The sequence below is a fragment of the Cyprinus carpio genome, chromosome B6 (genome assembly GCF_018340385.1).
Source record: "Cyprinus carpio isolate SPL01 chromosome B6, ASM1834038v1, whole genome shotgun sequence".
Lineage (NCBI taxonomy): Eukaryota > Metazoa > Chordata > Actinopteri > Cypriniformes > Cyprinidae > Cyprinus > Cyprinus carpio.
The window spans coordinates 29,548,675-29,562,131 of NC_056602.1; the positions used below are offsets into that span (position 1 = coordinate 29,548,675).

At 34.9% G+C, this 13,457-nt stretch overlaps 1 protein-coding gene across 1 annotated transcript in view; it reads left to right on the forward strand.

Moving 5' to 3' along the window:
- LOC109080559 (immunoglobulin superfamily member 8-like) overlaps positions 1–8,780 on the forward strand; it is a 10,775-nt gene extending 1,995 nt beyond the window's left edge. The window contains exons 2-6 of the mRNA XM_042726694.1: positions 1,496–1,876; positions 3,261–3,713; positions 4,593–5,003; positions 5,828–6,253; positions 8,433–8,780. Coding sequence (XP_042582628.1) covers positions 1,496–1,876; positions 3,261–3,713; positions 4,593–5,003; positions 5,828–6,253; positions 8,433–8,566 — 1,805 coding nt within the window. The 3' untranslated portion in view covers positions 8,567–8,780. The remainder of the gene's footprint in view (positions 1–1,495; positions 1,877–3,260; positions 3,714–4,592; positions 5,004–5,827; positions 6,254–8,432) is intronic.
- The last annotated feature ends 4,677 nt before the right edge of the window (positions 8,781–13,457 follow it).

A 13,457-nucleotide genomic window follows, 5' to 3' on the forward strand; every position in this document is an offset into this window, starting at 1 on the left:
GAGGCTTGTGAAGATCATTCCTCCGCTGAGGAACAGTGAAAGTAAAGCTGGAAACAAACGCTCCTCAAAAGATCCTGATGATCAGATTTGAGACTCCAAAACATGATTGATGGAGAATCAAGTAAAGCTGAGCTGCTTCAGTCCAGTAAGAGTTCATCTGGAGATATTACTGCAGTTATTCTGACCTTTACTTGATCAAAATCACTCAAGATTTGAGAGCTGAAAGAGCTTACACAAGAGCTTTAACTAGATAAAAAACTTTATCTAATCAGAGACTACAGAAGACATGAAGCAGATTGAGTGCAAAAAGTTTTAACAGCAAAGTTAGATCATTTCGGTCATTTAAAGATGTCCATGTATCAAATGTAATGCAATAGCTTAATATGGTTAAGAGTGTCTGGTTTATTTCTGGTTCCTTTAGCAGAATGAGGATGTATGCAAATAACCTTCAGACACGTCAACAAAATGACTCACTTTATGAAAACGACAGGTTCAGCTGTGAGCTCACGGGTTGTAAAACATGGGTGTAGACTAGCAGAATGGCATTAGTATTAATTACTCTGACCCTTTCATTCAGAGACGCATTACAGCATGCTCAAACAAAGGGTTGGCATGAATAAACAATACTTACCCTGTCCCGGGAATACGGAGCGGTATGTGACGGTGCACTCGTTTATGTGGGAATCTTGTGCAGTGTGCTAATTTATTGATCTTATTCAGAAAACTGCTTTGCGTGTGTTGATTCCTACTGTATAAAATTACTTATTTATTTATAAAGCACCAATAAAACAACCAAAGTTGAAGTGCTTTACACATACACCAGAAATAAAACCACAACCAACATGACATGCCACATGCCACTACATATAAAACATATATCAGTTCAGATTGAACTGTAGAAAATACATCTTTACTGTATATTAATTATAAAAATAGCAAACTGCATCATTTTTATCACAACCAACCACTCTGGGCTATAAAAAGATTATATTTCCTTTAAGTTTCCGAGAGGAGATAAAAAAAATATGAAGAAAAATCAAGGTAAATATCAGTATTTTTATTGTGTACTGTTTCCAATCAAGCTGTAATTTGGTGCAAGTATGCAGAAAATGTTAATATATTTTTTGAAGATTGTTTTTAGAATGCACCACGTACTTAGTAGAAGATATGCAGTTTAGTTTCTAAAAGCGGCATAGGTGAAGAAACACCTGCACATGTACATTACGAACAATCATTGTGTGTGTTCATGTCCTCATATATCGAGACTACAGATGCTTGAAAACACCACGAGCGTCACATGTGCTTCAGTAGGTGTGGAATAGATTAAATTAGAATCTTTTTGTGCAATATTTCCGTTTAAATGAGATGGTTGGAGTTGGAAATATTGTGTAGTGTGAGTTAATTGATCGACCTCTCTCGGAAAACCACTTTGCATGTATTGATCCCTTTGATTAACCTCCAGACTGATTAACATTCGTTCTGTTTGTGTGTTTAGAGTTCCAGTGCTGCGTGTGCCGTGAGGTCACTCTTCCCGCCGGGCCGCTGTACCGGGTCGCAGGCTTCTCGCTGTCACTTCCCTGCGCCGTTTCGGGATACGAAGGCCCGCGGACGCAGGATTTCGAGTGGTACCTGTACCGGGAGGATGCTGGGGGTCGGCAGATCGGTGTGGTGTCCACACGCGACGCGGGCTTTCCGTACGCACCGTTCCAGAGTCGTGTGCAGGCCGGTGAGGTTCGAGTCGAGAGGGATTCGGGCGACAAAGCCAGACTGATCATCCAGAGGCTGCGTCCAGACGATCAGGGCCGTTACGAGTGTTACACGCCCAGCACTGACACCCGCTTCCTAGGGAACTACAGCTCATCAGTGGTGGTCAAAGGTAGGTGCTAAATCAGAAAAAATGACAGATTGGTGGATGATGATGAAAGTTATTAAAAGAATGCATGTGGGAAATTCTTATTAGGGGTTTTAAAAAGTCTTAAAGGGATAGTTCACCCAAAAAATTAAAATTCTGTCATTAATTACTCTCCCTCATGTCTAGAGATGCATCGATTGCAGTTTTCTTGGCCGATTTCTGGTTTTTGCATATACAAAAAAAATCTACTTTCCTTCAAAGCAAAGTTTTAATTTCATTAAAAAAACAGTAAAAAAGTAAAAAAGTCAGTAATAAAATAAGAACAAATAAAAAAAAAAAATGCAAACAATAGCACAAATAAATGCAATAAACTAAAGAAAGCTATGAAACTAAGTTTTTCAGGTTAAGTAAGTTTTTATTCATCTAAGAAATTAACCTGTTACTGTCCCACCTGTGGGACGCTTGGTGCTCTTTTTTGTTGTTGTCCTTTTTCTCTATAAAATCTTTTAGTAATCATCATAAATTATATATCATTTGAAAGCTTAGAAGCCCAAGATTCATCCTTTGAAAACCATTTTGAAATAGGACATTGCTTTACCATGGAAATGGTACTTTAAAATCTTGACACCTTAGTGGGCGGTGTCAAGTGTCATATTACAAAATGCATTACGGTCTTTTAGAATCAAAACTTTTTATAATCTTGGCAACAAACATATCATTGGAAAGCTCTGAGTCTCAGGATTCCATATTTGGTGGTTATTTTGAGTATTGAAGTAAAATTGACAGAGAAATCTAGAGAAAAATTCATTAAACATAATTCAAAGGAGTTTTGGTGGCTCCCGGTGGCTGTTTGTGGTATGACGCCCTAAATACAATCTCACAGGAACCTCAGTTTTTTTACATATCAACTTCAAATTTGAAACATAACTTATTTAGACACAAGGCTTTAATTTTATACCAATTTTAGATTAAAACCTGTTATGTAAAATATTTATAATAAATAAAATCTAATTTATATAGCGTTTTAGCATTTTATTTACAGTACATTTAAACTTCTATAACTTAATACTTAAATTTTTTTTAAAAATTCCACTTTTGCCAAAATCTGCTAATTTTCTTCTTTAAAAAGAGACCAACCTTAGGTCTATATTCCAAAGTGTTCATAAAATAGACAATTTAAGTTTGGATAGTGCACTTTAATGCCTACTTTAAAAAATGGGGGGTGACAGTTAAAGGGTTAAAGTAATCAAATGTACATTTTTATCAAGTAGTCTTCATTGTAAAAATTAAATACAAATTAATGCCTACTATTAAAGTTCTATTAAACTATTAAACATATTCAGTCAAGAGCAGAAAGTGATTTTCTTTATAAATGATTCTCATTACGAACTGTTCTTTATTTCCGCAGTGATTCCCGACACGCTGCTCATAACACACTCTCGCATTCTGAGCGGCCAGCCGGTTATCGAAGGCACAGAGCTTCAGCTGACGTGCGCCGCGTCTGTCCAATCAGATCAGCACACTCACGTGTCCGTCACGTTCGGCGTGCGCACCAGCAGGGGGGCGGAGTCTCTGGGGCACAACCTGAGAGAGATCATCGGCTTCGACCGCGAGCTGCGTGTGACGCCGGGCCGCAGCGGCGCCTACGGGAGGAGATACAGGGACGGAGAGATCGCTGTGGAGAAGCGCAGAGGAGACGGAGGCCGGGATCTGTACGTGCTGAAGATGAGCGCTCTGGCACCCGAGGATTCTGGGTCGTATTTCTGCGAGGCTGCGCAGTGGATCAGAGATCCGGATGGCAAATGGGAACGCCTCGCACAGAGGACCATGGAGCTCGGGAATCTCACCGTTCAACCGCTTGGTTAGAATCACTCACATTTAAACATTTAGCAGACTTATTAATATCTGTGTCCCTGGAGCACAGAAGCAGTCATAAGTCGCTGGGGTATAATTGAAGTAATAGCCAACAATACATTGTATGGATCAAAATTATTGATGTCAAAATTATACAATTGTAGTGAAACATTACTATTCGATTAGTTTATTTAGTGATATGTATATTTTATTTAATAAAATAGTTGAATATTCAAAATTATTATATTATTTATTAATATGCAAAATGTGTATTAATAATGATATCAGTAATAAAATAATTTATATATGTAATAGTTTTATATTAATAAATATAAACAATTACTAAATAAAAACAAAATAAGTATTTTTATTGTACAATTTCACTGTAAAATAAAATACTAATAAAAAGTTATCATTATTAAATATATAAATAGATTTATTATTAATTAGGATTGCAAAGGGTGGGGGGGGGGGGATATCCGGTACATTTCTAGAAACTTCCAAGAAAGTTTGCAAAAAATCAGAAAAAGTTTTGTGAAATTTCTGGAGTGTTTTTGAAATTTATAATATCATTATAATATTTAACAGTAAAATAAAATTATTATTATTAATTGTTATTGGCATATTGGTACATAATCACAAATTTTTTGTCAAATTGTGCAGCTCTAAAAATCTGGAATTTTTATCTCTGTATAAATCACAGTTGCAATTTTTATCAATGCCCCCCCACTCCTCAATTCAAGCATGTTATGTGTGCTTGTACTCAGACTAAATGTTGACTGATCTGTTGACCTGAGCAATAGCAATAAGAAGTGTGGGTGAGCGCAGACAGTGCTCTAGTCATTATGGATGTAATAACCAGTCTGTTATTGCTGTCTCTCCCCAGCGGAGACACTGAGTGTGCGCACCGTCCCGGACGGAGACGTCTCTCTGCGGCCCGGCGCTCCGCTCCGCCTCCGCTGTCAGGTGTTGGGTGTGGGTGTGTGGAAGCGCTCGGCGCTGCTGGTGCAGTGGATGCGGCGCGGGCCGGCGGGGGGCGTGGAGGTGGAGGTGGTGCGTGTGGATCCTGACGGTGTTGTGGCGTGGGGTGATGATGTCAGCAGGGCTGGAGGAGGCAGCATGGAGAAGGAGGCGGACGGGAGCTTCTCTCTGCACCTGTTCTCCGTTCACCCCGCTGACGCCGGACTCTACTGCTGCGCCGTGAGCGTCTACGCCGGGAGGAGAACACCAGCGCCGGAGAGCCCAGCCACGATCACACAGAGATCAGAGTGGGTCACTGTCAGCCTGAAGACTGAAGGTATCAGTTAGTGCTGGCCGATATATTAAAGGGGAGATCAGATGCAAAATTCACTTTTGCATGGTGTTTGAATATAAATGTGTGTACAGAACCACCCTATAATGATAAGAATCCACCCAGTGCTTTTTCTTTTTTCAAACATAAGTAGGGATGCATCGATCCGATACTCAGACGAGACCGATCCAAATCCGATGTTGTGCGTATACTGTTGTGTTATTGTTAAGCTCCACGAAAGCACAAAAACATTATAAAGCACCATTAAGCCAAAGTCCAAGTGTTTATAGTTTAATGTGAGATACATATGAATATTTAAGTCATTAAATTCAAGTCCACATAAACTCTTCTTCAGCATTCAAACTCTGTCACGATAACAACTTTTTGTTGCGTTATATATTGCCCCAGAAATAATTGCGATAAGCGATATTATTGTCATCTTAAAGAACATTTTATGCCGCTGAATATATAATCATAATGTAACAGCATAATAAGGCCTACACACTTCCAAATGACAACAAACTTTTAGTTTTTAAGAATATTTAGATCATGTAAACATTATTCACGTTTATGTAATGTGATGTTATTTCACTAAAAGTTGAGATTTTATAAAATCGTGTACTCATGATTTTTCTAGAATAATTTTTGCTGCTAAATTATCCACTAACCAAGTTTATAATAGTGCTTTTGTCATAAATTATGATTGTATTTTTCATTAAAATTAAGTTGTCTATGTTTAGTAGATTGTGTTTAACACACAAAAGAGTGACGATCAGGTTACACCTCATGCTGTGTTTATAAACGTAGCGTTTGTTTGTGTGTCCGTTCAGAGGTGCGTGTATCTGCTAGCATTGATTTGCCGCGTCGTCCGCTCCTGAAGCGCGGCAGCACCGTCACCCTGCTCTGTAACGTCTCTGTGGAAGCCACCGGTGCGTCACGCGTGGAGGTGCAGTGGCTTCAGACGCCGGAGGAGCCGGCGAGGAAAGACCCCGCGCTTTCTGAGGACAGCGGACGCCTCCTCCTGGCGACTCTGAGCTACGACGGCCTGACGCGCATCTACAGCAACGGCAGCGATCTGAGCGTGGACCGCGTGTCCGCCGGCTGCTTCAGGCTGAGGATCTTCTCGGCCGCGGAGGAGGATCAGGGACACTATCAGTGCCGAGCCCAGGTGTGGGCGCAGGATCCGCGCGGAGGGTGGTACAGCAGCGGCGCTGAAGCCCAGTCTGTGACCGTACACCTGTACCTGTACGCACGAGGTGAGCGATGATCAGATTAGTGCAAGCTGTTTCTGTTTCTACAGGAATAACGCTAGTTTGTTTCCTAGCCAGAGGTTTTTAAAGATTTTGATCCCAAGGACTCCCAAATATAACAACCAAAATATAGGCGCCTGTATTATTTTATTATTTATATTGTTGTTTTAAAATTTTAATTAACATACATGTTTTATGTTATATTTACAAATTGTTAAAATGCTATATGTAAATATTTACTTTTATTTTTATGATGATGGGTTTTTTTTTTTTTTTTGGAAAAGAAAAAATTACCTGCTAACCTAATATATATATATATTTTTTTTTTTTTTTTTTTTTTTTTTACTACTTATGTACATACACTCGCACAAATATACATATTTTTTATATTAAAATAAAAATATATTGTGTGTGTATATATATATATATATATATATATATATATATTTATTTATTTTATATATATATATATATATATATATATATTTTTTTTTTTTTTTTTCATTCATGTTTTTTATATGAATTTTAATATTTACTTTATTATTTTTATATTATTTTTCCTAATTTTTTTTTACCTTTTTTTAACAAATTATATATACAGTACAGGTCAAAAGTTTGGAAAAACACAGCACACATGCACACAAAAACTTTTATTTTGGATGCGATTAATCATGATTAATCATTTGTTTATAATATTATAAATATGTTAAGAAATATATTCAATGCATTTATTATTTGTGTATTCAAATTAATTTATAAAATTACTCAATTAAATAATATTATAATGTTTGTTATATTTGTGATACTGTAATTTATCATCTTATCAAATAATAGTAATAATTTAATTTATAAAAGTATTAACATTATGAATATTATTACATTAATATTAATATATAATAATAACTTTTAATATAATTATATTTTATATACAGTACAGGTCAAAAGTTTGGAAACATTACTATTTTTAATGTTTTTGAAAGAAGTCTCTTCTGCTCATCAAGCCTGCATTTATTTGATCAAAAATACAGAAAAAACAGTAATATTGTGAAATATTATTACAACTTAAAATAATAGTTTTTCTATTTGAATATACTTTAAAAAAATAATGTATTCCTGTGATGCAAAGCTGAATTTTCAGCATCATTACTCCAGCCTTCAGTGTCACATGTAACATCAAGTCTATCACATGATCATTTAGAAATCATTCTAATATTCTGATTTATTATGAGTGTTGGAAACAGTCTCTGCTGTCTAATATATTTGATGAATAAAAGATTTAAAAGAACTGTATTTATTCAAAAAAAAAAAAAAATTGCTAATAATATATATTCTAATATTATATTTTCTTTACTATCACTTTTTATCAATTTAACACATCCTTGCTGAATAAAATATTGATTTTATTTAAAAAAAAAAAAGAAAGAAAAAAAATTACTGACCCCAAATTACTGACCAGTAGTGTATATTGTTATTACAAAATATTTATATTTTAAAAACATAGCTTCTTCTTTTTTTTTTCTTTTTTTTTTCTTTTTATTCATCAAAGTATCCTAAAAAAGTATCACATGTTCTGAAAAAATATTAAGCAGCAGAACTGTTTCCAACTTTGATAATGAATCATCATATTAGAATGATTTCTAAAGGATCATGTGATAATTATCATAAAAATTCAGCTTTGCATCACAGAAATAAATGATAATTTAAAGTATAATAAATTTAAATACAATTATTTTTAAATTGTAATAATATATCACAATATTACATTTTTTTTTTCTGTATTTTTGATCAAATAAATGCAGGCTTGATGAGCAGAAGAAACTTCTTTCAAAAACATTAAAAATATTAATGTTTCCAAACTTTTGACCTGTACTGTACATTCACACATACACACACATACATTTTAGAATACAGTATATTTTGTTATTTTATATATTATATAAAAAATTGTCCTTTTTTCATGTGTGCACAATGAATTTGAAAGTACTAAAAATGCATTTCATATATTCTTTTTTTATTAATTTTTTTTTTTTGTGAACCCCATTTTGAAAACTCATGTTCTAGTGGTTTCCTCCTGCTTTCGTGAGTTCACTACAGAAAATACATTTAGCCCTTGCATGCTTGTGTAATCTGGTGCTGAACTGAAAGACTCATTCCTCACATAAGTTTTGATTGATTTTCTCCACAGTCACTGATCTGCTGCTCTTACCTCTCGTCATCGGCGTGTCGTCGGCGCTGTTTGTGGGGATACTGATTATCGCCACCGTGACGTGCTGCTTCATGAGCAGACTGGCTAGACAGCGCTCACGCATACGGAAGTAGGAAATATGAGAGAGACTTTCTTGGGAAAACAGTTGCATATACACAAACGCATGCAGATTCACTTCAAGCTGTGACGTTGTGATTTGCACTGTTTCTTTTCACTCCACTTTGACAAAGTTATTAATTTCTCTGTGCGTTTGCTCATAATGAATGAAAAGACGTCTGGACTAGAGTCTCTTGGAGAACCACTGTTAATAAACGCACTGAATCACTCTCTGCTATGAAATGTGCTCATAAGATCAACAGAATATTTGTTAGTAGAAATCTTTTACAGCACTTTACAGCATGCCATATTTTTTCATCTTTTCACGTTTTGTGATAGAATGACATGCATTGAATATCCAGCAGTTCCAGTGAAATGTGGGAGCGGATCGATTTCTTGTGTAGTTTTTTTTCTGGGGCACGTTTTTGTGGTTTTAATTTTTTGGGAGAGGTTATCATAGATAGCAATGAAATTCACACTGAAATGTCTGAGGCAGATTTTACCCCAAAATCTAAAGGAAAAAAATATATTTTGCATCTGTTTTCATTATGCTTTTATGAAAATTAAGCAAATTTACAACCTAAATGGACATTGTGGGATGTATGGCATAAATTCAGAACAGCAAATACTAAAATATTAGTAGTAATTGTTACTAATTGTACTTAAAATATCTTATAATATGTTATTTAATATAACTTGTAATTAAAAAGTATTGAAAATTAGATTTTTGCATTACATTTTGAATTTCACAAAGAAATCTTTGGGTCATATTTTATCCTTTTTTTTTTTTTTTTTTTTTTTTTTTTGCATATTTCACATTAAATTTTTGCTTAGCAAATTTACAACCCAAATTTTCATTTCTATAATGCATTCTGTCTGGACATTGTGATATTATCATAAATTCAGTACAGCAAATAATTGTACTAATTGTACATAAAATAATCAAATAATATATTCTTTTTGTAACTGAAAAAAATAATAATATTGAATTTATTTTATTTTATTTTTTATTTTATTTTTTGTATTACATTAATGAAAAAAAAAAGTTTGAATATTGTGGGAAATGCAGAAAGTCATCAAAAGACCCCCGATTTTATATTTTAGGGTCAAATACGTCCCAGACATTTCTTGCTGGATTCATTTGAATACATTAAATATGATAACTAAACCTATATAAATATGAATAGTAAGTGATCAGGACCGCTGAGTAAGAAGGTCTGAATAAGTTATGAGGAGTTCAGACAGTTTAGTTGTTTCCTAAATCATAGTTAGAGAATCAGACAACCACTTCACCTTCAAAAGACACAGAAGTGAGAGGCTCTCCTCACATAAACACGCCTGGGGCTTTGAGCCCACTGCACTTACAGGACCAGAGTGGGACATGGACCAAGTCTTGTATGTTTGAAAATCATCCCAATGTTAAAAGAAAATGTTTGGCCATTTTATTCTGTAATTGTACTGTTTTGTGCATCTGGATCATTCCACAAAACAGGTGCCTTTAAGTCCCTCAGTAACATGTAAAATGGTTAAAATATTGTGCTATTCTCTGCCAAGGACCAGCAAATGTCTCCTCTTTAATCAATATTTTATATTTCGATAGTATCGGTGAAGGATACAGTGTAACATCCTCAAACCTGTGACTCATTTTTTTTATATAGTGAATTATTTTTGAAAAATTTCTATTTTTAGCAACCTCATCCACTTATCCTGTTGTGCCATAGTTACATTCCACCATTTATTAACTTAGCTTGAGATAATGCAATGCAGTTAACACACTCTTTGTTTAATGTGCTGTAAAAAGCTACTTTTTTTTGAGAAAGTAGTGTTTTTTGAAGAAATGGATGATAGATGTGCTGTTATTACTGATTGGTTTCTCCTGTGCATTCATAGGTTAGATAAACGAATCATGATTGTGATGTGTTCACTGCTTATGTACAGCGCTCAGCCGCTGAGATCTGATTTATCCTCTTACGCCACGTGACTGAACGCTGAGAGCAGAATATTAATCCTCTTGTTTATGGTCTGAAACCTCTCATAACACTGAATTCTTGCAGTTGTCCTGCAGCGTTCCTGTTCTCTCTTCTTTTTTTTTTCATTTGTGATGTTTCTTCATTTTAACTGCAGCGTTTATACCAGAGGTGCCCAAACTTTTTAATACAAACGACCAAAAATCATATTTGATTAAGGACTGTGGGGGAAAATTCCAAATATATTAAATTGTATTCAATTTTATAGAATTATTTTGTTAATATTTTTAATCAAATTGGCTTGTATTGTTATTTTTTTATTTCAATGCAAAAGTAAAACAAAAATGATGTGTGTGTGTGAGAGAGAGTGATGGGTGTGTGTGTGCGTCTCTCTCTCTCTCTATATATATATATACAGTATATATATAGAGATATATAAGATTTTTTTTTTTAATCAAATTGGCTTATATTGTTTTTTTTGTTTTATTTCAATGCAAAAGTAAAACAAAAATTGTGTGTGTGTGTGAGAGCGAATGATGGGTGAGTGTGTGTGTGTGTGTGTGTGTGTTTGAGTGTGTGTTAGTGTTTGTGTGTGTGTGTGTTTTGTGTGTGTGTGTTTGAGTGTGTTTGAGTGAGTGTGTGTGTGTGTGTGTGTGTGTGTGTGTGTGTGTGTGTGTGTGTGTGTGTGTGTGTGTGTGTGTGTGTGTGTGTGTGTGTGTGTGTGAGAGCGAATGATGAGTGTGTGTGTGTGTGTGTGTGTGTGTGTTTGAGTGTGTTTGAGTGAGTGGTGTGTGTGTGTGTGTGTGTGTGTGTGTTGTGTGTGTGTGTGTGTTTGTGTGTGTGAGTGAGTTTGTGAGGTGTTTGAGTGTGTGTGAGTGTGTGTGTGAGTGAGTGATGGATGAGTGCGCGTGAGTCTGTGTGTTTGAGTGGTGTGTGTGTGTGTGCGTGTGTGTGTTTGAGTGTGTGTGCATGTGAGTGAGTGTGTGTGTGAGTGTGTGTGTGTGTGTGTGTGTGTGTGTGTGTGTGAGTGAGTGATGGATGAGTGAAAACTATTAGAGAAAACTAATAAAACTATTTTAATGCAAAAAAAAGAAATGTTAAAACTAAAAGATAAATTAGAAATGAAGATATGTTTGGTTGGGCTGTGATAAATTGTGCATGAAATGCTCAAGAATCGTATGTTGTCAGTCCTGACTAACAAGACGACATAAAGCGTGCTGTATCACTCCTGCTGTTCACTCTGATGATTCGAAATAAATTAACAAGATGAAATGTTTTGAGCTGGAAATGTGACTCTCGATCAAAAAATTTTTTTTTTTTTTTTTTTTTGTGTTTTATATTATGTGGTGTTGTGTTTTTTTGTGAGTATGTTTTTTTGTATGTGAGGTTTTGTGTTGTGTGGTTTTGTTGTCTGCTCTTGTTTTGTGTTGATGGTGCTTGAGGTTCCTGAATAAAACACGTCCTGATACGAGATGTCAGACTGTTATTTGGCACACAGTAATATAACTGCAGATGAAATCTAGCGTTGCATCGTCCGCTGTGGGTTTTACTCTCACACAGAATGCGTTATTTTCTTTTTTTTTATTTCTTTTTTTTTTGTTTTGTTTTTTTTTTTTTTGTGTTGTTGTGATTATTTTATTTTATTTGATTTTTTTTTTCTGGTATGAAATGCCTTTCATTTAATCTTGTATTGGATTCAATCAGTAACACTTAGTCTTTATTTATAATGCATTATTTCTTTTCATAAACAATTGTCACCAAAGATAAAACGAATTATATATTTGTAGGCTTGTTTTGTTTTTTAATGCATTATAACGTTGCAACAATGTATCATAATGCATTAAAACTGTGGCTACAATTATTCATTATATCATATAAGGTTTATTACAAAGAATAACTAATGCATTACAACTATTTTAATCATGCATTATATATAAACACTTTGAGTAAAATGTTGCTATTCAATGTTTATCATACTGCTTTCCTTCTTTTTTTATTTTGTTTTGTTTCGTTTTGAAGCTGTTTGATCGTAAGCCTCACTGATCTGAGTTTCTGAGTGAAAAAAGCATCCTTTGTGGATCATTTTGGCAGTAATCACTTAAAAACTGAGGTGCATGAACTCAAATTAATGCCTACTGTTCGAAGACTCATTCCCAAAAAGAAATACAAAACCTGTGTTAACTGAAAGAAAGCAAGCTGATAAAAAGATCGAGTCCAACATTTGGTAACAATTATATTGCATGCCGTTTATTCAAATCATTTTTTGACCAGAAACACCTCAAGGTGGGGTGAAAAAAATCCCCCAAATGTACAAAAATCATAATTTTTGGGGTTGAAGTTTTTGGAAGAAACAATGGAAAGTAGCACAGTGGAAATCTGCACTGGATTCTAATGCAGTGGTGACATCATTATAATCTCCGTAACAACTGCCAAAGTCAGCTTTCCAAACATCAAGATTTTTGCCATTTTCCTCCAAGGTTGCACAGAAAATGTGTTTCTTTCCAAAATTCCTCTTTTAAATGAAATGCATCTCAAAAAACACATTCCTGAGGAACAAGAAGCACTTCTTCCTCCTGCGCTTAAACCACATTCAAAGATACTTCCGAGAAATAAATGCTATTCAAAAATATGCTTATCGTGTTTCCCCTTCTCACTCCTTTTCTGCATTTCTGCTTCTGCTTCTGCTTCTGCACTGCTCTGGTTTATTCTTGAAACTTGCCTGTTCAGTATCACAGGTTCTGTTGCTCTTGGGTGTTAAACAGCTGGTGATGTTCCTCTTTTGTAAGATGCTTTGCATTAAAGCTTCAGCTAAATGAGAGCATAATCTAGCAAAGACAAACCAGATATTAAAGCATCTGCATATTAGATGCATTTTTACTGTCCTTCCACCTTCAGAACTTCAAGACAAGCTTCTTGGGTTTATAGGTTAAACTGTGAAGCA